The sequence below is a fragment of the Psammomys obesus genome, unplaced genomic scaffold, assembly GCF_907164565.1.
Source record: "Psammomys obesus unplaced genomic scaffold, mPsaObe1.curated_primary_1811, whole genome shotgun sequence".
NCBI lineage: Eukaryota > Metazoa > Chordata > Mammalia > Rodentia > Muridae > Psammomys > Psammomys obesus.
Window position 1 is genome coordinate 441,147 of NW_026591597.1, and position 21,621 is coordinate 462,767.

General features: G+C 41.2%; 1 protein-coding gene across 4 annotated transcripts in view; it reads right to left on the reverse strand.

Annotated features, from left to right (window-relative positions):
• Window positions 1-4,046: 4,046 nt before the first annotated feature.
• Window positions 4,047-21,621, reverse strand: part of Clint1 (clathrin interactor 1) — a 50,955-nt gene continuing 33,380 nt past the window's right edge. For 2 of the 4 annotated variants that reach the window (XM_055610679.1, XM_055610678.1), the window contains exons 7-12: window positions 19,497-19,743; window positions 18,457-18,526; window positions 11,335-11,409; window positions 8,527-8,813; window positions 6,861-7,065; window positions 4,047-5,762 (exon numbers count right to left, since the gene is read on the reverse strand). In XM_055610679.1, the coding sequence (XP_055466654.1) occupies window positions 5,416-5,762; window positions 6,861-7,065; window positions 8,527-8,813; window positions 11,335-11,409; window positions 18,457-18,526; window positions 19,497-19,743 (1,231 nt within the window). In that variant the 3' untranslated portion in view covers window positions 4,047-5,415. The remainder of the gene's footprint in view (window positions 5,763-6,860; window positions 7,066-8,526; window positions 8,814-11,334; window positions 11,410-18,456; window positions 18,527-19,496; window positions 19,744-21,621) is intronic. The other 2 variants (XM_055610681.1, XM_055610680.1) reach the window with 1 other exon arrangement.

Below are 21,621 nucleotides of genomic sequence, written 5' to 3' on the forward strand. Positions count from 1 at the left end.
CCAGTCCCCTCCAGGACTTTCTATCTCCCCCTTCTTTCATAAGATTCCCTGCACTCTGCCCAAAGTTTGGCTATGAGTCTCAGCATAAGCTTTAATATTCTGCTGGGTAGAGTCTTTCAGAGGCCCTCTGTGGTAGTCTCCTGTCTTGTTCCTTGTTCTCACCCTCTTATCTATCCAATTTGCCTTTCTGAATGAGGACTGAGCATCTTACCCAGGGTCCTCTTCTTGATTAGCTTCTTTAGATGTACAGATTTTAGTATGATTATCCTATATGTCTAATATCCACTTATAAGTGAGTATATACCATGTGTGTCTTTCTGCTTCTGGGATACCTCACCAGGATGATCTTTTCTAGTTCCCATCATTTGCCTGCAAATTTCATGATTTCCTTGTTTTTAATTGCTGAGTAGTATTCCATTATGTAAATGTGTCACAATTTTTGTATCCATTCCTCCATTGAGGGACATCTGGGTTGTTTCCAGTTTCTGGCTATTACGAATAAAGCTGCTACGACCATTGTTGTGTTGAGCAAATGTCCTTGTGGTATACTTGACATCTTTTGGATGTGTGCCTAGGAGCTGGATCTTGAGGTAGCACTATTCCTAATTTTCTGAGAAAGCACCAGATTGATTTCCAAAGTGGTTGTACTAGTTTACATTCCCACAAGCAATGGAAGAGGGTTCCCCTTTCTCCACATCCTCTCCAGTACGAGTTGTCACTTGTATTTTTTATCTTAGCCATTCTGATGGATGTAAGGTGAAATCTCAGGGTTGTTTTGATTCGCATTTCCCTGATGACTAAGGATGTTGAACATTTCTAAAACAATCCTCTACAATAAAAGATCGTCTGGAGGTATGTCCATCCCTGATCTCAAGCTGTACTATAGAGCAATGGTAATAAAAACTGCATGATACTGGCATAGAAACAAAATGGTGGATCAATGGAATCGAATAGAAGACCCAGAAATAAACCTATACACTTATGGACACCTGATTTTTGACAAAGATGCCAAAACCATACAATGGAAAAAAGATTTCAACAAATGGTGCTGGTCCAACTGGATGTCTACATGTAGAAAAATGCAAATAGATCATACTTATCACCCTGCACCAAAGTAAAGTCCAAGTGGATCAAAGACCTCAACATAAAGCCAGACACACTAAACATGTTAGAAGAAAAAGTTGGGAAGAGCCTTGAACTCATTGGTACAGGAGACAACTTCCTGAAAAGAACACTAACAGGACAGGCTCTAAAATTAACAATCAATAAATGGGACCTCATGAAACTGAAAAGCTTCTGTAAAGCAAAGGACAGTGTTAGAACAAAACAAGCCTACAGATTGGGAAAGGATCTTCACCAACTCTCTAAGAGAGGGCTGATATCCAGAATATATTAAGAACTCAAGAAGTTAAACAGCAACAAATCAAGTAATCCAATTAAAAAAATGGGGTACAGAGCTAAACAGAGAATTCTCAACAGAGGAATATCAAATGGCAGAGAAACACTTAAAGAGGTCTTCATTCTTATGGTTTATTGTAAAGCAATCTTGAAACCATGTAGCTTCGTATACCACCCGATCTCATTATAAACTAGGAAACACCTGTGCTTGGGGTATTCAAAGACTACAGTTCTGAGAGAGAGAAAGAGATAAAGAAGGAAAGAAAGAGAGAAAGAAAAAAGAGAAAAGAAAGGAAGGCAGAAGAAAGAAAGGAAAGGCAGGACAGAAGAAAGGAAGGCAGGCAGGCAGGCAGGCAGGAAGGAAGGAAGGAAAGAAGGCAGGAAGGAAGAAAGGAAGGAAGGAAGGAAGGAAAAGAAAAGGGTCTTATATTTTGTAAGTTATTTCAAGAAATGAAGCCCATTTTTGCCCATCAGGACTTCAGATCTCTTCCAAATTTCTGGGAAGCTAAACTTTGGAACTGTCTGAAGCTCGATTCCCCATCCTCCACCTTAAAGGAAAGACAGGAATTATAACTATATTGAGTCAGAGGTAAATAAAAATTCCTCTTTCGTGAACTTTATTTTCTCTTTTTGGTCTTTATGTAATCACTTACCTGAATACCAAAAGGGCAAAATCTTAGTAAACAAAATGGCACAAACTCAATCAACAGATCTGAGATTTCTACAACTAAATTTTCATTTACTTTCCATTATCTTAGTTATAAAATTGTATTATGGCTGATCTTACAGTGTAAAGATCAGAATGCATGGATAGCCACCGACAAAATCTACCATTTCATAAATATTTAGACAGAAGCAAAGCACTGACCCCTATCCAAATATAGGTTAACTGCTCGGCCCAGTTCTTTTGTCTACTTCCAAACTAACAGCACCAAGGTAATTTAGATGTTTTACTGTGTTTATCAGTGTGTCTGTCTCTGTCCATGTACACACGCATGCAGGTATCCGTGGAGGCCAGAAGAGGGCATCAGATGCCTTGGAACTGGAGCTACAGGTGGCCGTGAGCTGGCAGAGTGCTGGAAACCTATGCAAAAGCAGGTGGAACCAACTGCTGCGCCCTCATCTCTCCAGCCCCAATTCAGAGTTTTAAACAAAGGGAAGCTGGATGAATTACAGCAATGAGTACCATATACACTTCATGACTCTCAAAAAATGTTTTATCCTATGTGTGTGGGCACTGGGCTGGAGAGATGGCTCAAGAGCACTGGCTGTTCTTTCAAAGGTCCTGGGTTCAATTCCCAGTAACCACATAATGGCTCATAGCCATTTATTATGAGATCTGCTGACCTCTTCTGGCATACATCCCACATGTGCACGGCACAGCATAAATATGGTGATCACCTTCTACGTTTAGTGAGTTCTGGGGATGGAACTCATTGTCATCAGGCTAGAGTGGCAAGCACTTAATTTCTGAGGCACGTGTTTATTACATACTTAGTTTGCATATATTTGTGAATGAGCGTAGGTGTTTCCGTGAGGGTCAGAGGATAACTTGTAGGATTCAGTTCTTTCCTTCCACTATGTGGGTTCTGGGGCCTGAAATCAAGCCCCAGTGGCAAGTGCCTCTTCTCACTGATGCAACTCACTGGCTCCTACTTTTTAGCTCTTGAAGCAATCAGAGAAGGGAAAACAGAACTAGAGGAAGATGCAAAAATGGGCCTGAAATGTCTATGAACGCACTGCCGGGTAAACTTCCCCATTATACAATTTACAGAATACAGAGATTCAAACAGACAAGTCCTTACAGTGAACAGGACCCCTGCAATCCCAGCATGAGGAGGCTAAGAAGTTTGAGGCGGGCCTTGCTATGCAGGGAGACATCTCAAAGTGCAAAGTGAACTGGACAGGCCCTCACTGAGGGAACACCTCTCATTTCTCTGTGGTGGCAAAAAATACTTTGGAGGTGGCAAACTAGTGTTGAGATCCAATGAGAAAGGGAAAGAGGGTCCTTCATGTCCAGAGATAACAAAGGAAAGCAGGGGCTGGAAAAATGTGTTGCGGTAAATGCTATCAGAAAAACCCAAACCCAACAACAGCAGCCAAAACATGCTCAGGTATAAAAACATTTACTTCCCTTAAGAACTATATGTATTTGAGTAAGTGAAGACATACTTCTCAATTAAAAATAAACTAAGATTACAGGGTTCAAGTGTAAATGAAGACAGCCTACCCCACTGCCAGCAGAGGTTGGCTGGATTGCTCTGAAGTAACAACATTTGAAAGCTCCCATTCTTTGAAACTAATTTAAACACACAGAATTGTTGAAAGATTAAAAACCGCAGTCAGCTAATTACACCCTCTCTCATCTCTTATTCAGCAAATGAATCACTTTTCCTTCCCACTTAGCTGAAGTACATGGATTTCTGCCTAATTAGAAATGTTGTAGATGGGACATTAGCAAGAGCAGAGCAGGGCAGGGTGTCTCTGCCGCTTCATGTTTAATTCCTGACAGTGGAGCCTGATAGGAAAGAATAGAGAAGTCATTAAATAATTTTAAATTATTTATAAAAATTACTTTGCCCAAATTATAATTATTTTTTCCCAAATGGCCTGGCATCTAGCGGAGTGAGAAAAGAGGCAGTTCCACGTTGATTTTAATGAACGTTTTAATGTTATATATAACAGAACATCATGAATACAATGGAAACAAAGTTGTATCAATTGAATAAAAAATTTTCAACATAAAGTGGGGAGGTAATAATTTGATACTTATAGTATTTCTTTTAAAAAATATTCCCAGCTTGAGGTTGAAACATTTAATTTTGCATTCCAAACTCTAGCATCATGATTTTCATGTGAGCTTAATGTAGAATCACAGCAGGAAAACAAAAAAAAATTTTTTAATTAATTTCCTTTATTGTCATTAAATCAATAAAATCTTTGACTGCTACAGGTCTCCTTTAATAATATATATCGAACTTCTATTGGAACCATATTGCTAATGCCGCATTATACACACTCAAACCCCAAACAAAACAAATACTGTATAAAATCTAAACATGAACATTGCTGAGTCCTAACATTTATATTTAACTTAACGTTTTAATGCATTTTTACTTTCAATTTTTTGAAAAGACACCAAAAAAGATAAAAATAAATATTTTTCTCTTTTGACTGTTTCTGACTTGAATGATGGCTACAAGGACACGCAAGGAGAGCAGCTTTGCCAAGTCAGTCACTGCCAAGTGCGACGGACTGCTGCAAACAAACAACACAAACGAGGCCTTCCTTCTCTGGCTTTTAAAGGAAACCACAAAACAGTCCTGAAAAACACAGTTTTCTCAGTTCTGCACAGGGTGTACAGCAGGAGACATGGGAAGTCTCACAGCTACTGCCGCCGTGGCAAGAGGGTTCGATTCCATGAAGACTCAGATGGTACATTAGCAGTGCTGCTGGAACCTTGGCAAAAGTATATACATCCAGTTACCTTTGATTTAGCCATAATCACATATGTATGCCTTTTTTTTTGGACAAAAATATATATTTTTATAAAAAACTGATCATCCAACTTTAATGATTTCATATATGGACTCGAGAGTGGTAGTAAAGGAACAGACCCAATCATGACAAGGCGATCGAGGGACAGAAAAATCAAGTTCCTCAGGGAAAGAAAAGTATAGCATTAGAGAGTGAAGCGCATTTCCTCAGCCCCGTGCCAGTCCACCCAGAGACTACGCTGTGACGCGGCTCTCCGACTCAGAAAGGCTTTCATGGTCTCCTCACCCCATTAGTAGTGCCATCTTCATGGGGGAAAACGATCCTGACTGCCTCGTCTGAGGTGCTCTTGCATGGCTCCTCAAACATCAGACACTTCACTTTAAAAATCAGCCTTTTTGGTTCTTTATGTGGATTATTTAATTAACTGATAAGAGAAAAGGGAACTGCTTAGCATTTTCCATCCCAACATCACCTATTTGCAGCTATAGATGCTTCCTCCACTTGCTTCTTTACAATCTTTTATTTGCTAAAGTTGGCAAAGTTTGCAAAGGCATCTTGCTTGGGTTGCACAGTTCCAGAAGGCATGGCCATGTTGGGCATGCCCATTCCCATTGTGCCTGTCAAGCCCATCCCCGTGGCTGACATCCCCATGTTCATGTTCATGCCCACCATGCTCTGGCTCATCACTGGGGTGTTCCCCAGAGGGGCCATTCCCATGGTGCCCGTCATCACTCCGGGCATGTTCATAGGCAGGGGTCCCCCCATTAGAGGGTTAGTTTGTGGCCGGACAGGAAGCATGTTTGATGGAGAACTGAGGTTCACAGCTCCAAAGCTTTGAGTCATCACATTCAGAGGCTGTTGCATATCTACCAGAAGGAAGGAGAAAACATGACTTTAATAAAAGTGAATTCTTAATATTCATAGTGCAGAAAAGTAACACATTTTGCTGACTGGCAATACTTTTAAACCTAGCAAGAGAAGTTAATTAATTTGCCCTGGTTACACTCAACAAATATTTAGGGGATGTTGGCCTGGTCTCCTAGAGATGTAGAAACAGTAATAATGGGAAAACACAACCCCAAAACATTCCCACAAAATCCACTGCTGAATCCTACCTAATCAACTGTCAAAACCCTACCAAATGCCTTAAAAACATTTATATTCTTTGACTCAGAATGTTATATAAAGGAAAAAGCAGATATACAGAAGGTATAGAAATTTAATTCTATTTATAGTTTAAAAATCTGAAAACAATTTAAATGACCCACAAGAGGAGCTGTGGTATGGTATGATGGGAAAAATCTAAAAATCATTTTTTCTCTGACCATGTTCAAAACAGAGGAAAAAAAAATCCAGTTATATTAATGCTGTTAAATGAGAACAGCAAGAAACAGAGTACAGCCATCCACCTATATTCAGTACACTGGGAGAACAGCCCTGGGGCAGGGGCCCCTGAGCTGTGGAGTTCAGATGGTTTTGTTTCTTCATCATGGTTTGCAAACACTGCTGTAGAATAGCTCTGAAAGACACTTTCTGTTCTGGAGCACTGGGAGAGTCCACTGCTGTAGGGATGCCAGACAGGAGCTGCACCACTGAGCTACACCTCACTGCCTGGGCTTTTAACAGTCTCGCCATGTAGTTCAGCTGTCCTTTAACTCATAAGCCTCCTAAGTGCTGGGATTATAGGCATGCACGGCACTCTAAAGTATTTTCATTTTAAAGATCAGAGCCTTAAAATCTGTAAGTCCTATCACACCAGAAGCACAGTTTAGAGTCAAGTGTGCCAGTGGGAAGGGTACCAAGTGAACAGTAAGCAGAAAGATCTCAGGTGAATACGGTTCTCTTCACATACAGCCCCATCCATCCCTAGCATTCATCATCTATTTTTATTTTAATGCTTGAATAAGTCTTGCACTCAGGGCAGAAGATGTGAAACACAGATGGGGGCAGGTGAGGTGACTTACTCTGTTGCTGAATCATTGTGTTAAGTGATGGTTGCTGGGGCTTGGAAGGCTGCATACCAGGTAGTAAGTTGTCTAGGCTGATGTTGACACTGGGGTCAGACCAAGTGGAGGGCAGGGTTTTGCTGGCCGACTTCTGGACCATATCTGCATTCTGATTATAGAGAGGGTTAGGCTTCTGTAGCACTGCACTAACATTCTGCAGAGGCTGGAAAAGAAAAGGATGCTCTAGAAATCAAGCACCAGCTGCTCAGTTACATCAACCATGATGCTTTATACTAATGACTTCAATGCTGAGACACTTCTTAGACCGGGCCCACTAAAGCCTTTGGGTGTTATCCCACAGCCCAATACCCAGCGCAATAGAACCCACTATCTCTGAAAAGTGCCCTGGATGACAACCAATTTGAGGTTAATATAGCTCTCTACCTCCAGGAAAACAGGTTTACTGAGTATATGCCAAAGGGCAGCACCGGGACAGGTAGCAGAGAACCACCTGCCAGGTTAACACAACTGAAGGAGGGGAACAGGAAGAAACTTATTCTTACAAACCAGAATGCAGGGCTGCTCATGTATAGAGCCTAAGCCACCAAATGGAAGTCTATGTCACAGAGTGGTGCTTCTTGCTCTGTGCACCTCCACTGCCTCAAGTGAGCACCACCAGTGGCACTCAAAACACACATGGGATGGCAAAGAAGAAGTCAGGAGAAAGAAGCAGAGGTGGCTACTACGGATACTTTTAAAGGGAACAGAAAAAAGGAGAGAAATGGGACAAGAAAAATGAAAATGCTTTCAACGCCAAGGGCCCGAGAAGGACACAGTAGCTGAAAGAAAACTACTGGCCTTTCACAGTCACCTTTCTGCTTCTTTCTTCCCTTCCTTCATCCCAATACCCAAAAGACCACGATCTATACATTAAAATGAGTGATTAGATTAGCATCAGAGACATATCAATAACTCAGTCAAAACTAGCAAGTTCCAGGTACAACTCACACTTTTCCAACGCTGTCTGTTTACATTCTAAACTACTATTATGCAGTTTGTATTTAACTCTTGAAACATGAATTTAGAAACTCTCACTGGTTTTCCTTTATGAAAATGAAGGTTGAAAACAGGCCCAGAACAGGGGTAATATTCCTCACTGACACAGTGATTTTTTTTTTTTTTACAAGAGCAACGTACAGTGATACTTTGTTAAACATAAAACCAGAATTTGTTGCCTATTTTCCGAACAATGAATCGTTTCCCCCAAACACTGTTTAAAAACACCTCTGAAGTTAACAAAATGTAACTAAAAAGAAGAATAAAATTAAAAAAAAAAAAAAAAAGACACCTCTGAATACCAATTAGTTATGACTCAACAGATTTCAGCATGTCTCTTTGTGCTTGGCACCATGCTTGTCATTTTTAGGGACTATATGTAGGTAAGATGGCCTTGTCCTCTAGAACACACATGATTCACTCAAAATACACAGTGGGTGTGTATAAGCGCAACCTATGAAGCAGCAGGCATGGCCTCTCACCTCTGTTTCACAGTACCACCTAATGGTGTTTAGGTCTACAGTGGACTATGTGAGGTGTATGTGTCCTTGTCTTACAGTAACCCATCACTCTATTAGACATCTTAGCGGGTATAGGTAACAATTCCCAAAGGAAGCAGACAACTTACCTGCGATCTTGACATGGGCAACCCGAGCCCCACAGTGTTAGTGCTCATCAGAGAGAAATTCATACTCTGGGAAGACGTCATGGTTGCCTGGGATGAGCCCATCAGATCAAATAGGTCTGAAGAGTTGGAGGCAGCAGGAGGTGGGCCTAGAGCTGGCTGTGAGCCACTGATGAGCTCTACTGCAGGCTGCGGGGCACTGCTGAAGAGCTCACCACCAGAAGCAACTGGGCCTGATGGGGCTTGGTTGAAGGCACTCCAGTCACCGAAGTCTCCATTCCCACTTGTGGCTGTTACCAAGACAGAAAGAAGGCAAGGGTGAGGATGCTCCAGTGCCCAGAGCAAATTTAAGCTCTACGAGCTGCAACTAATTGAAGTTGATGGGAGTCCAGGCAGGTTAGCATCTGTGGGCCCCGTCTCCATCTGGACAGTATCCTTCCTCATGAATATTACAAGGGTGTTAACAAGGTGGCAAAGAAAAGAGAAGTCTCAAAGTAAAACCTACCTCTTGGCAGGATTGTACACGATATACAAAAAAGCACCATGAAACGACTCAACCAAGTCTGCAAAAGTGAAACTCATGGGGCTCAGAAAAGGAGGAAATCCTACACTGGCTAACTTCCTGCTGGGAATGAGGAGGTTCAACGAGAGAGCCCCAGCTTTGCTCATCACTTAGAAGGTTCAAAGGGAAATCCTGCTGCAATTTATACCCACTTAACTGCAGAAACCCCAAGTTCACGATACAAAACCTATTAAGAAAACATAGATCATGGAGAATACTAAAACTAAGTATGGCATTTAATGCATTTCTGTTAGAAGTTCTCACTCTGCTCTTGTTCCCACTGAGTACACATGGGCTACCACCAAGAGCAATCTGTAGCGTGCTGACTGCTCAGTGTATTTCAATAAACAGCAAGGGGAACTCATGCTGGCTTAATCTAAAAAGTGAGCTGAAGGGGCATATCTGCAGTGTGACATTTCAAGGTGACTGGGTGATGATTTTCTAAGTGCATCAATGGGCCAGTCTACTGATGGGCTCATACAGAGCAGGCCATGAGAAGGAGGGGCGTGGCTGGAAGAAGGTGTATTGAAGGGAGTATTCTGTCCATGGCCCTCTCCTGGCAGCTTCTCTTCTTCCACTCTAAGGAAGGTCCTTTCTACCACATGCCCACAAGTAGGAACCAGCTGACCAGCGAGCCTCTGAAGCTGTGAGCCAAATAAGCTTCTTCCAAGGCTGTCCTCTCAATTGTCTGCTCACAACGATGGAAAGCTAACATTTCAAGCTAGAATTAAAAGATGTTACCAGTATGAGCTCACACATGCAAGAGACAAACTATTAAAAAGTCAAGCTTAAGGTAACCAGCTAGCTCCTCTAGGCCCAACTTTTAAGTTTATACTGTAAAGATGGAGTAATGGCACGTGTGGCACCATTTGAGAACTGACATTATTACGTTGGCTTGATTAACCTGGACAGTCCAATTGAGTTCACCACACAGAATGCTGTATCCAGCTTTTGGAAAAGCTGCACAGAGAACAGTATCTGAAGTACAATGGTTATACAAGCAAGTCACATGTAAACATTACTTTGACTAGGCTACACATGACTCTAAGTAAATAAGCCTTTAAGAAAGGACAAATGCACAAATAGGAGTCTGTGGCAGTTGAGAAAGCAGAAAGTGAAGAAATGGCTATTCCATGGGCCTTACAGTTTGGAAATACATGTCTAGCCTAAACGGTAACACTGTCTCACGATGTCATCAGAAGAGATCAGTCATGTGTAGTCTTGAAGCTTACACTCCTCCATTACTGTAGGACTATGCAGCATCCTCAGGAGAGAAACCCCAGTCTCTGCTGACAGTCTCGTCTAAAAGCGGGTCACTATTCTTTACTCAGGGTCTTACTGAAGCCTGCTGTTAATTCTTCACACAGCAGGAACCACTTTACAATTAGTTCTTGCCATTAGATGTTTTTAAGTCAGGCAGCTGAATGATCGACCATAACTTTACCCCGATTTTCCATTTGCAGGATCTGTTAGGCAGAATATGAGCAGAACTGGGGCAAAGTGTGTTGCCCCATCTGAAAACTCAGTACCGAGAAGACTGATCACACAGGGACGGGATTTCTCGTGGGGCAGACACTGTTCAGAAATGATTAATCATTGTTGTGGGTTCAGCACCTGTGCAGCAGTGATCAGACTGCATTAATCACACATGTATGGATGGAGATGCATGGCAAGGCTGCAGTAACATATTCTGCAACAGAGTCTGTGTGAACTGAAGAGTAACACTAAGTCACATAACATTGTACACCAGGCCTGCCTCATGCTTCTGTTTCTTACAGCTGTTTTTTAAGTGGCCTCTCACACTGTGGGCCACCCAAATTCTATGGATAAAAAAATAGCACTATTCCTTCCCAACCTGCAGGAAAATACATAAGGATCTTAGTCTGCACTTTACGTATCCCTACTCATATATCTATGTAAGGGACATGGCAGCTTGCCATTTTCATTCCTGGAAAATCAGGCCAACTACAGTGAACACAAATTACTGGACTTTTGCGCTGAAGTGAGACGTGTTGTCCTTACACTCATCCCTGCAAAACTAAACAAGAATGTTATGAATATGGGTAGTTTTTGTTGGCTTAGTCTGAGTAATATGCAACTAAGTTAATTCATCTGGCACACCTAAGACACTGGCTCTGTAAATATCTGTGAATAAACTGATTGGGAATTAGAAACAATAAATACCACAGGGATTAAAAAAGCTGATTAGTGGCTCTGTGCGTGTCAACTCTTCACAAACCATCTCATACCTTGGGAAGGGAAACTGCCTGATGCAGCAGCTGAGCCAAAGTCAGCAAATCCCCCGAATAAGTCAGCCGATCCTCCTAGAAGGCAAGAAGGAGACCATGGTTTAAACCGCTTGAGTTGTGGAACAACTATAAGCAATTTCAGGAACCCTTTCCAAGCAACACAAAGATATGCAACAGGAGAGGCCCAGACATCATCACCTACACTGACCCACTCACCTCAGGTCTCTCCTTCTGTCTCTTGGACTCTCAGATTTTTTGACACTTTCCCTCCAATTTTTAAAAACTGCACTTTACATATATTATATATTTTGTATATGCTATATATAACATATATGAATAAAATCACACACTGAAATTAACCTGACCCAAAGTCTGTATATCTCAACGAACTTTGATATAGTTAGGACAGCCTGAAGCTGTAGATCTTTACACTGAGTTTCACGTTTTTACTATTAGAGGTATTTTTATGCATTTAACCACCACCACCACCAAAAAAAAAAGAAAGAAAGAAAGTTCCATGTCAGAGGATAACATTAGAAAAACAGTAACTTTATATCCTCTTTCACAAATGGCACAGAGCAAATTGTGAAACAATTAACTAAACAATCTCGCACACACACACACACACACACACACACACACAAGGGGGTAAGTTTGTATACATTTCAAAGTTTAAAAATGTTTACTTAAATTATTTATGTGCATGTGTGCATATGTGTGAATATGCCACAAGTTTGCTGGGGGTCAGAAGAGGGCAACGGATCTCCTTGGAACTGGAGTTGCAGGAGGTTGTGACATGGGTGCTGGGAACTGAACTTGGGTCTTCTGCAAGAGCAGCATGTGTTGTTAATCACTGAGCTTCTCTCCTGCCCCCTTATTAAATGTTTTAAAAACAAAACTTTGAGGGGAAACTTGAAGTTTGTTTGCATAAAAACCAATTTAAACAGACAACGGGAGAAAATTCAGTGTGATGACATTTGCTAGTAGGATGCTTTCCCTCTTGTTCACTCCATAAAAGATTAAATACTTTTTTTTAAACACATGAATTAAATCAACTTTTTGCTAATATCTCCTTAATCATCATTATTATTATTATTATTATTATTATTATTATTATTATTGTATATGTGTGTGTAAGACGTACTCATGCTATGGCATGCATGCAGAGGTCAGGATTCAGGGACAAACTCAGGTCATCAGGCTTATGTAATTTGTGCCATCCTTTTAGTCCTTGTTAATACTGCTAAACTGCTATTTTTAAAATGGCAAAATCACCACCACTGGGTAAATCTGTGCACAGCTGGTATTTGTAAACACTCCAGAGGTTAAGAGATTTACTTTTATCAACAATGTGAGCAACAGTATTTTAAATGTTAGTATTCTGTTTTCTTCTACATCAATTATTAACGAAGCCAAAGATCTAAAACTTTAAGCTGACGCCTTTATTTTTGTCCTTAAACTTTCACCTCAGGAGCTTAGAAGTCTAGAACAGCAGCTCAATTAAGAGTGTTTTTAGTGTTATGTGAACATTACACAGGTTACAGCACAGCTGCTTAGGCTGCAGTGCTTAGAAACTAGCCAGGTGGGACTGCAACATCTGGGTGGCACTCAAATACCACCAGGGACAGCTTCCAACATCTGGTGCCATTTCTGAATTGTTTTATCGCTGTGAGACATTCTACCCCATCTGCTACCCTCAGCTGGGTTAATTAAAGCCGAACCCCCACCCCTTCTTAGATGGCCAGTGGAATAAAGGGAAGAGTCAATGTCTGATACATGTGTGCTGCTCTTCTCTTAATATACATTTGCTAGAGTCAACTACCAGCAGGCATAACTAATTCTTCTTCCTCCCCATACTGCATCGTTGCAGTTACTCACAAGCTCATCCTCCTGGCAGCCGGCTAGTGCCAGCCATAGGCTCTGCACTCCTACCAACATGTCAGCTCATGTGGCTATTTTAAAATTCATGCGAAGGATAGTATCAAAGTGATTTTTTTTCTTTCTTTCTCGTAGGTATACTGAACAAGATAAAATGCTGTAAGCACAAAGAGCAGTGAGCTAAAGTGCATGCTACAGACAAGCACATTTTAAGAAAAGCAGGAAAATGAATGTTGCAAATAATTGGTGTTTAAAATTTATGCTGGTTTTCTCTGTTCCTTTATGTTAAACATTTTGATCAAAGTATACTGCTAACAGAATAGTTTTTATTAACTGTAAAGGCTTTCAAAACAGATTTTGTTTTATCCAAGCAGTGAGTAAACAACAGTGAGTAAATTTTATGCTAAGCCAAGTAGAGACCTTCAAATCTAAACTAGTCTAAGTTACAAAGAAAATTCATGCTGTGGATAAAAGCAGTGAAGAGCAGATTTTAAGAAGCTTTTCCTGAATGTGGCATTCCAAGTGTATCCACTCGTTCTCTTTTTCCACCTTCAAGAAAACTACACACATCAAACATCCCCAGCAACACCACCCCAACTCTACCCACTCCCATGGGGCTTGGTTTCTACCCGACTTGAGAAAGGAGCACTGAGAATGGACACATATGCTCTCTGGCAGGGATCTGACTTTTTCTGATGCACCACAAAAACACCTTTAAATGTAAGAAGTGTTTCAAAAATCAGAAACCTGTTTGAAAAGGGGCAAGCTTCTCCTCGGAGGGACAAGCATGGGGATGCTCTACCTCTGTGTGCCAGCTCTTCCCCATATCACCTCTAAGGAATCACAGAGAAGAGCATTAAAGAGTGCTACACAAGGAAGACTGCTGCTGCCTTTCTTGTAGGTTCCCACACAGAACTGTCACTATAAATGGGCCAAAATCCATCTGCCTCTCCAGGGCAGCAAGGAGTTCTTTACAGTCAACAGCTGGGAACGTTCTCAGAGCAATACTGGGAACAAGAAAAACACGGTCAGAACAGTGTTTAAATAACAAATGAAAAACCGAATAAAGAATTTAATCCAGTGTGTTAAAAACTGAAGAGTTCTAATACATAAGTAAGTGACTAATTTTTAGATAATCAGTAAGAATGAATACCTCAACTAGGGAAATAGAAAAGAGCCTACACCATCAACAGGCAAAGTCACAGCTGGTCTGTAAATACGATGTGTTCAAACCCAGTACTCAAAATGCAATGTGATTCTCCTCATCGAAGATTCTGATGAGGCTAGTATACTCATCAGATAGTAGCAGGCGTGACTGTATGTCATTTGCAAGACAGAAGAATTTAGGAAAACCTCAAGCTAAGGATACCTGGAGTACAGGAAAAAAACAAAGAACCTTTGGCTAAATAATGTTACAGACCAAAGGTGTAAGTCACAGCAAGTGCTACTAGAGACAAGCAGGAGGAAAGGTCAGAAGAAAAGCTGTCCTCAACCAGAAGCCACAAGACTCTGCGACACAACAACTATTAAAGACCATCTCACCGGATGCACATGATCAACACCTGGGGAGGCGGTGTGCACCTGTCACCTGAGTATCTGGGAGGGCAATGTAGCAGGAGCAGGTGTTTGGCCAGTCTGGACAGCATGTCTCATCTTAACAGCATTTTACAAATGTTATTCACCAAAAATTTTAATAGTTACCGTTGTATATCTAATGTGGGGCAAATAAATTGTTTTCCACATTTAAAAAGTGAGCCTAACTGTAACCATCATCATCAATGAAAAATACCCTAACAATTACTTTTAGTACACTCAGCTTAAAGACAACTTCCACCCAAATATAAGCTGATGTACCACAGCTGCCCTACAGCACTTCCACTCCATGTGAAATGGAGTTACGTTCAAATGGTAACGGAAAATTTGGACTTGACACATTTTCAGTCCTTAAAAGATATTTTTTAAAGACAGGTGCACATGATGACACACGCCTTTAATCATTCTCTGGAGGCAGAGGCAGGCAGATCTCTGCGTTTTGAGCCAGCTGGTTTATAGAGTTCCAGGATAGCCAGTGCTACACAGAGAAACCCTGTCTTAAAAAAAAGTTTTTACCTTGAAAAAAAGATCTCAGAATACACTAAGTCCTATTAACACAGTTTTTCTAGTTGTAGTGATGACGTTTCTCTCCACTCTCAAGAGACGCACTTCTTATGGAACAGTAAGTTAAGACCTAAATTCCTTAATCACAAAGGGATAACGCCTACAAGATGGACTCATACTAAAAGAAAAATGGAATGGTTTTTAGCATTCTATTTTCAGTTGGCTTAGTTTCTAATTTTAATACCTATTTTTTTCTAGCACTGACTGAGGAAAATGCTCCCTTAGACATGAGTTGTGATGTAGAAGGCACTGAAGCATCACCTTAGGAGACTGTAATGGAAGATCACAACAGGGCAGTTATCAAAACTATCTCACAAGCAAGCTGATGCAGAGCCTAGGTTTCACATGTGCAGTTTTAAATTTGGCCAGATATTCTACAGTGATTCTAGCACACACTCTGTAAAATGAAGATGTAAACACACACACACACACACACACACTCGAAGAAGAGAACAGAGGTAGGAGGAGGCAGGATCAAGGACGGAGAACATGAGTTTGGCTGGTAGAGACACTCATCTGATGAGGTCGAATCTGCATATCTGCTTACTGTCTGTGGAGGCATTACTGGAATGGCAATCCTATGATAAATACTGGACATCTGGCAGATCCTTACACATTCTCATGTGCAAGTGCTAATATTTAAATCTGGCTTCCTTCTGTGGCAGAACTTCATTTACGATCTATAGTTAAATATACTGTTTCAAATGGAATTATTAAAAAGTAATTCTGATGTCAAACCATGTTCAGTTGCTTTTGAAATAATATTAAGATAAAGTTTAAGGGCAAGAAGCCTTCCAGATTTCATTTGAACTATGCTGCGGTTATTATATTAACTGCTATTTGTATATTATTAGTCATTCTACCATTTATACCAGAGAAGAAAAACCACTCAAAGGTTTCTTTCTGTAATCATGGGATCGCCAAGGAAGAAAGTCACATCCAGGCAGCTGACTTTCCTAGTTAGTTAATTCTCTGACTGCTCCACAGATGCACAAAAAGAGCCTTTCAATATTTCATGCCAGGAAGCCCAAAATAATTGATATTCCATGACACTATGTCTACATTAGATGCCTGTATGCTAACTACCAATTCATACCATAGTTCACATCTTAAATACAAACAGACAGCACATCAGTTTTTAACAACCAAGGCAGCTGTTTGCTACTGTGAGCACTGCAGTCTCACCAAAGCACAAGTCATTTTACAGAGGAGACAGGTAAGGAACTGAAGGACCTCAGAACTGGCTCAAACCAGATGGTTTGCAAGTTTATTCCTAGGCCAGTAATTTTATGACAGTAGGCAAGAAAGAGAAAATAACTGGTGGCTCTATGTTAATCACATGCACTAATCTATCAGTGAAGCAATTTATATCACAGACTTATGTTTAAAGCAAAGAGGCAAGTCTGAAAACATTGAGAATTATGACACAGAACTTGGAAAATAGCTACATGTTGCACCTTGTGACCAATCCTGCTGATGTACATTTTAATGTAATGACCTTTAAACAGCCTTAGAAAAACTATCTTAACAAAGCTTTTTAGCTGTTTTTACTCAAGTACCGTACTTTTATTATAACTATATCACCATCAAGTGCAATACTACAGTAAACATCAATTTACTTGAAAACAAGTTATTAGGAGTTTCTCAAAATCTAGCACGAGCTGAAGGTCACAAGGAAGAAATCCTTAGTCTCCTTAATGAGAAGGCGTGGTCACTGCGATGCTCTCCCTCTCCTCTCTTTCTCCTGACACCTCTGGGTCTGTTGCCCAGGATGCTTTGGAACTCCTCAGGCCAGGTGACCCTCTCAACTCTGCCTGCCAAGAATTGTAATTACAGGCACGTGCATTCCACCCTGGCCACAGCCCTCATACGGTATGCTTAATGGGGGGTTATATACATATTCATATAATGGCCCCTTTTCTCCAAAGCACCCAGCATATTTATAACTAGGTAATTACAGACAATTACTGCCCTTTGACTAATGATTACTTCCTCCATTTGCCTTTTCCAAAAAACTACAAGTTCTATCTTAAGCACCAGCCCAATGTCTGGGTCAGCAAATGCTGACAGATGAAAAAGAAGGTAATGAACATAGGCATATATGCTTGGACAACCACGATGAAGGTTTAGGGAAAGTCAAGAGAATGTGCAGAGTAACACATCTTTTTTATAAAAGGAAAATTTTAAATGCTATTTTTAATGTAATTTTCACACCTGCAAAATTTATCTTAAGAGTTTAAACATGCAAACAAAGATTCCAAAAATCTTTGTGGAAAATTTCAAGTATATTAAGGAACTCTAAAGGAAAAAGCAGTCTGGAGAGGAAGCCTTGCACACTACGACACTTCACAGTGATCTGAGGACACATTCACTATTCACTTATATTTGGTGACTACCACAAACAGTTTTTTTCTCCCCAAGACCTAAAAGGTCAGAAAAAGGTGTAAAACTGAGGTGAGATACTTTTCAAAGAAAGCTTTGAAACACAGGTGAATGCCTGTAAAAGAACTTACAAAGGCCACAGGCACGAAAGAACTTATGGGAAAAGGCGACCAAGCTATCACCTTCTCCCTGTCAGGTAGTGAAATAATTTTCTCCAAACAGCAGTAAATGCTCATTAATTTCACATTAGCAAAGGTGGTAATTATCTTTGCAGGACTGGAGAGAGAGTTGAGAGTCACACAAATGCTTGGTAAGTGCTCTACTAACGAGTTCTATCTCCAGACCCCTTTCTAAGTCAGGTCTCTTTAAGTTGCCCAGGCTGGCCTTCAACTTGTGCCCTTCCTGCCTCAGTCCTGCGAGTACCAGTGATCACAGGCCTACATACCCAGACCCAGTTAGTTAGTTCTTTATTTAGAGCAGGAACTCTTTACATAGCCCTGACTGTGCTGGTACCCACTCTGTAGACCAGGCTGGCCTTGAACTCTTGGAGACACTCCTGCCTCTGTCTCTCAGGTGCTGGGATCAAGGTGTGTGCCACTATACTTGGCCAGATTTTTTTTTTTTAATTCCATGTTTCATATAGCATTAAAAAGAAAACAGCTGAAGCCATGGTTGCTGGAAAGAAGCGGCCGCTGTCAAGCTTACCTGCTGACTGGCTGCTGCCATCAAACAGGTCAACAAGGTCCCCCGAAGACTTGCTGCTCGGCACGGAAGGCTGAAACAGCGGAACAGTGAGCAAACTTACAGACCTCCAGTGTCAACCCCCAATTCTGACAGAACTCCTGAAACCATCTAAACAAGGCTAGGTTTAGATTTAGGTTTAACTGGCCTCGGATCCTTATAGAGGAGGAGCAACCATCAAATCGCTCTCTGTATAATAAGCACCATGAAGTCCTAAGAGCTATGTCTTTTTCCCACTAACTATGCTTTTCTTCCCAGACAGTCTTACAAAATTTTATTAAGGAAATAATATCTGTGTAAGTCTATGTATGCACATGTGCAGGCAACATGGAGTTCAGAAGAGGGCATCAGATCTCTGGGAGATGGAGTATACTATGGGTGGCTGTGAGCTGCTTAACGAGGACCAGCAAAAACAGTTCACCATCTCTCTCTCTCTCTAGCTTCTTCAAAACATGATCTTGCTATAGCCCAAGGTGGTCTTAAACTCAATCCTACTGCCCTGGCTTCCCAAGTGCTGGAATTATAGGCATGCATGACCAAGCCCAGTTCTAATACCTGAATTTTCTTCTACCTCACTTTTCTTCACATTGTATTTCAATCTGGAAAACACTACATTTCATACCAACCATGTTACAGCGCTAGTCTGCGCTTTCAGCTTTCATCCTTTCCTCAAACTTTCAAATATGCTTTCCCTAGCAAATGTGGTCAAGACTAGTGATGTAGTGCTATGAGACTGGTGCAGATGGGCTACCCTGGGCTTCACAAACTCCCCACGTGAATGACAGTGTCATTTCTATCATAGGAATGCATAAGACAGTCATTCAGCACTGGGACAGGTTTCTTACTCCAAAGAGATCTCTTGTTATTAATGACTGAGTAGGGTATGTCAGATGATCTGTAATTGATATGACCGATTAAAAGGCCCCAGCTTACTAAGGCAGGAACTCTGAACGCAATTTTTGAGACTAAGGCAAACATGCCACATAGACCCATGTTGCCCGTACCTTTGCTGATGACTGAGGCGTGTGGGCTGAAGCATTCTGATCGGGGCTGGCTTTGTCCCCCGTGTAATGTGCTGCTGCTCCGAGATCAATGGTTTTGGAAGGGTTCGCTGTGCGCTTGTGCCGGGTTGTAGTGGTCTCCGTGGCCTGTGTTATATGGATATGCTTAGTTGTCACCGTTTCCTCTTCATCTTTGAATTCACCTTTGGGAGATCTGCCTCTTCTTGCTTTCTTTTCCTCATCGCTGTCACTAAAAGATATTAAAAATGAAACAACATAATAAGGCTTGGGAATACTGTGAGTAGTAGTCCTTGGTGATTTGAGTGAAAGAATTTCAAATGCACTAACTCCAAAACTCTACACTTTGACTGTTTGACAGGATCAACACAATGTTATTTCGGCTGCTGAATAATAATGTGTATGTGTGAGGGAGGGATGAGGGAATGGGTACAACTTCTCAGTTAAGTCTAAAACACCCCTGGAAGGGGGTTGTGATATGCAAAAATGTGCCTGAGCCAAAAAAAATGCCTAAAATACCTCAGGGTTTGTTACAGATTTAAACTTGACTCGTGGATAAAATATCAGCGTGTTGTCAGAACCAGCGGCTGGACGGCAGTATCTCAGGTAACACATATTCGCAGTCTTTAAATGTACCGTGCAACTGTCTACAATTCTATTATCTTGCCCTCTCGTTTTAACCTTATTACTGGCTTTCTTAAAAGACAGAGTGTCATGCAGTCCTGGCTGGTCTCTATCTCACCATATACTCAAAGATGATCCTGACCTCCTGATCTTCTACCTCCCAAGTGCTGGGTTAGAGACTGGCATGCCATACCAAGCTTTTACAGTTCCATTTTAAGAACTCTGTTAGTGATTCTTATGCATAAATCCAAGAAACATAATCAAGTGTGGCGTGGGGTGGATCCATGTAATCCCAGGAGCTTAAGGTCATCCTTGGCTACACAATGAGTTTGAAGCTAGCTTGAGCGAGCTTCCAGAGACTGTCTTGGAGGAAAAAAAATAATAAAACAAAACAGTAAAACTTCAATGGTCAGCTTAAAAGAGCATGCTGTGTCAGGTGTCACCGGAAAGTGAACACAAGGATGAAGCTATCTTTTCTGTAATTGTGCGTCATTTTGCTACTTTGCCACATCAAACATTACATAACTGTCAACTGTACTTTGCAGAAACTTAACTCTATTTAAAATATTTCTGCAACAATTACTTTTACTCATGTTAGTACCATAAGTCAACTAATCAACTCCCCCCCAACCACAAGCAAACCCCCAGGAAGCAGGACACCAGATTCTCATATGCTGGGAATGAAAAGTCTGTTCTTTGAGAATATTAAGTCTTTGAGTTAATTGTTTGGGTACAAGCAGGAGTGAGGGAGAGGAGAGAGGAAAGAAAGTGAGGAGTGATAGAGAGAAAGGGGAGAAAGGGAGGAAGAGAGAGCGACAACAAGAACCTCAAGTACGGCCCACTGCCTATATTAACTGTAGAGTAGGCAGTTTAATTTATAAATAGCCTGGGGCAAAATGCTTGAATTTCTCCCCTAAACTATGACTATTACTGATGAACTATAACTCTAATCTAAAGCAATCTCAACTGAAATACAAGTCAGTTTAGGACTTGGATAAATCAAGGATCAGAAGCATAGCACACGGGCTGGCAAAAAGGCTGGGGAGAAAGCCCTGAGTCACATGCAACTCTATCTAAGACATACTGTTTTCTCACCAATCCTCTAAAATGCAACCTGCACACATCACTAACTGGTATTTGGAAGACAGTCCAGACTTCTCATCCTAAGTACTTTGAATCAAAGGTAAGAACTCTTAGCCCATCCTGCTTCAGTGGCAGTGCAAGGAAGAAGACACCAGCTAGCCATCATCGGCACCACCCAGGCCAACAAGGGAGGGGGAAAAAAGAGTGCAAGGAAGATAAGAAGCCCTGAGGATGGAAAAGCAGAAGTAAAGAAACAGTATAGTTGGAAGCACAGCCAAAATAGTTCAGTTGAGAGAACTTTAGACCAAAGAAACAGTGTAGTACACACACTGTTCTAAGACCCTGCCTTACACCCCACTTCAGAATGACAGATACATCTGCTGTGTTTTTCAAGTCAGACCAA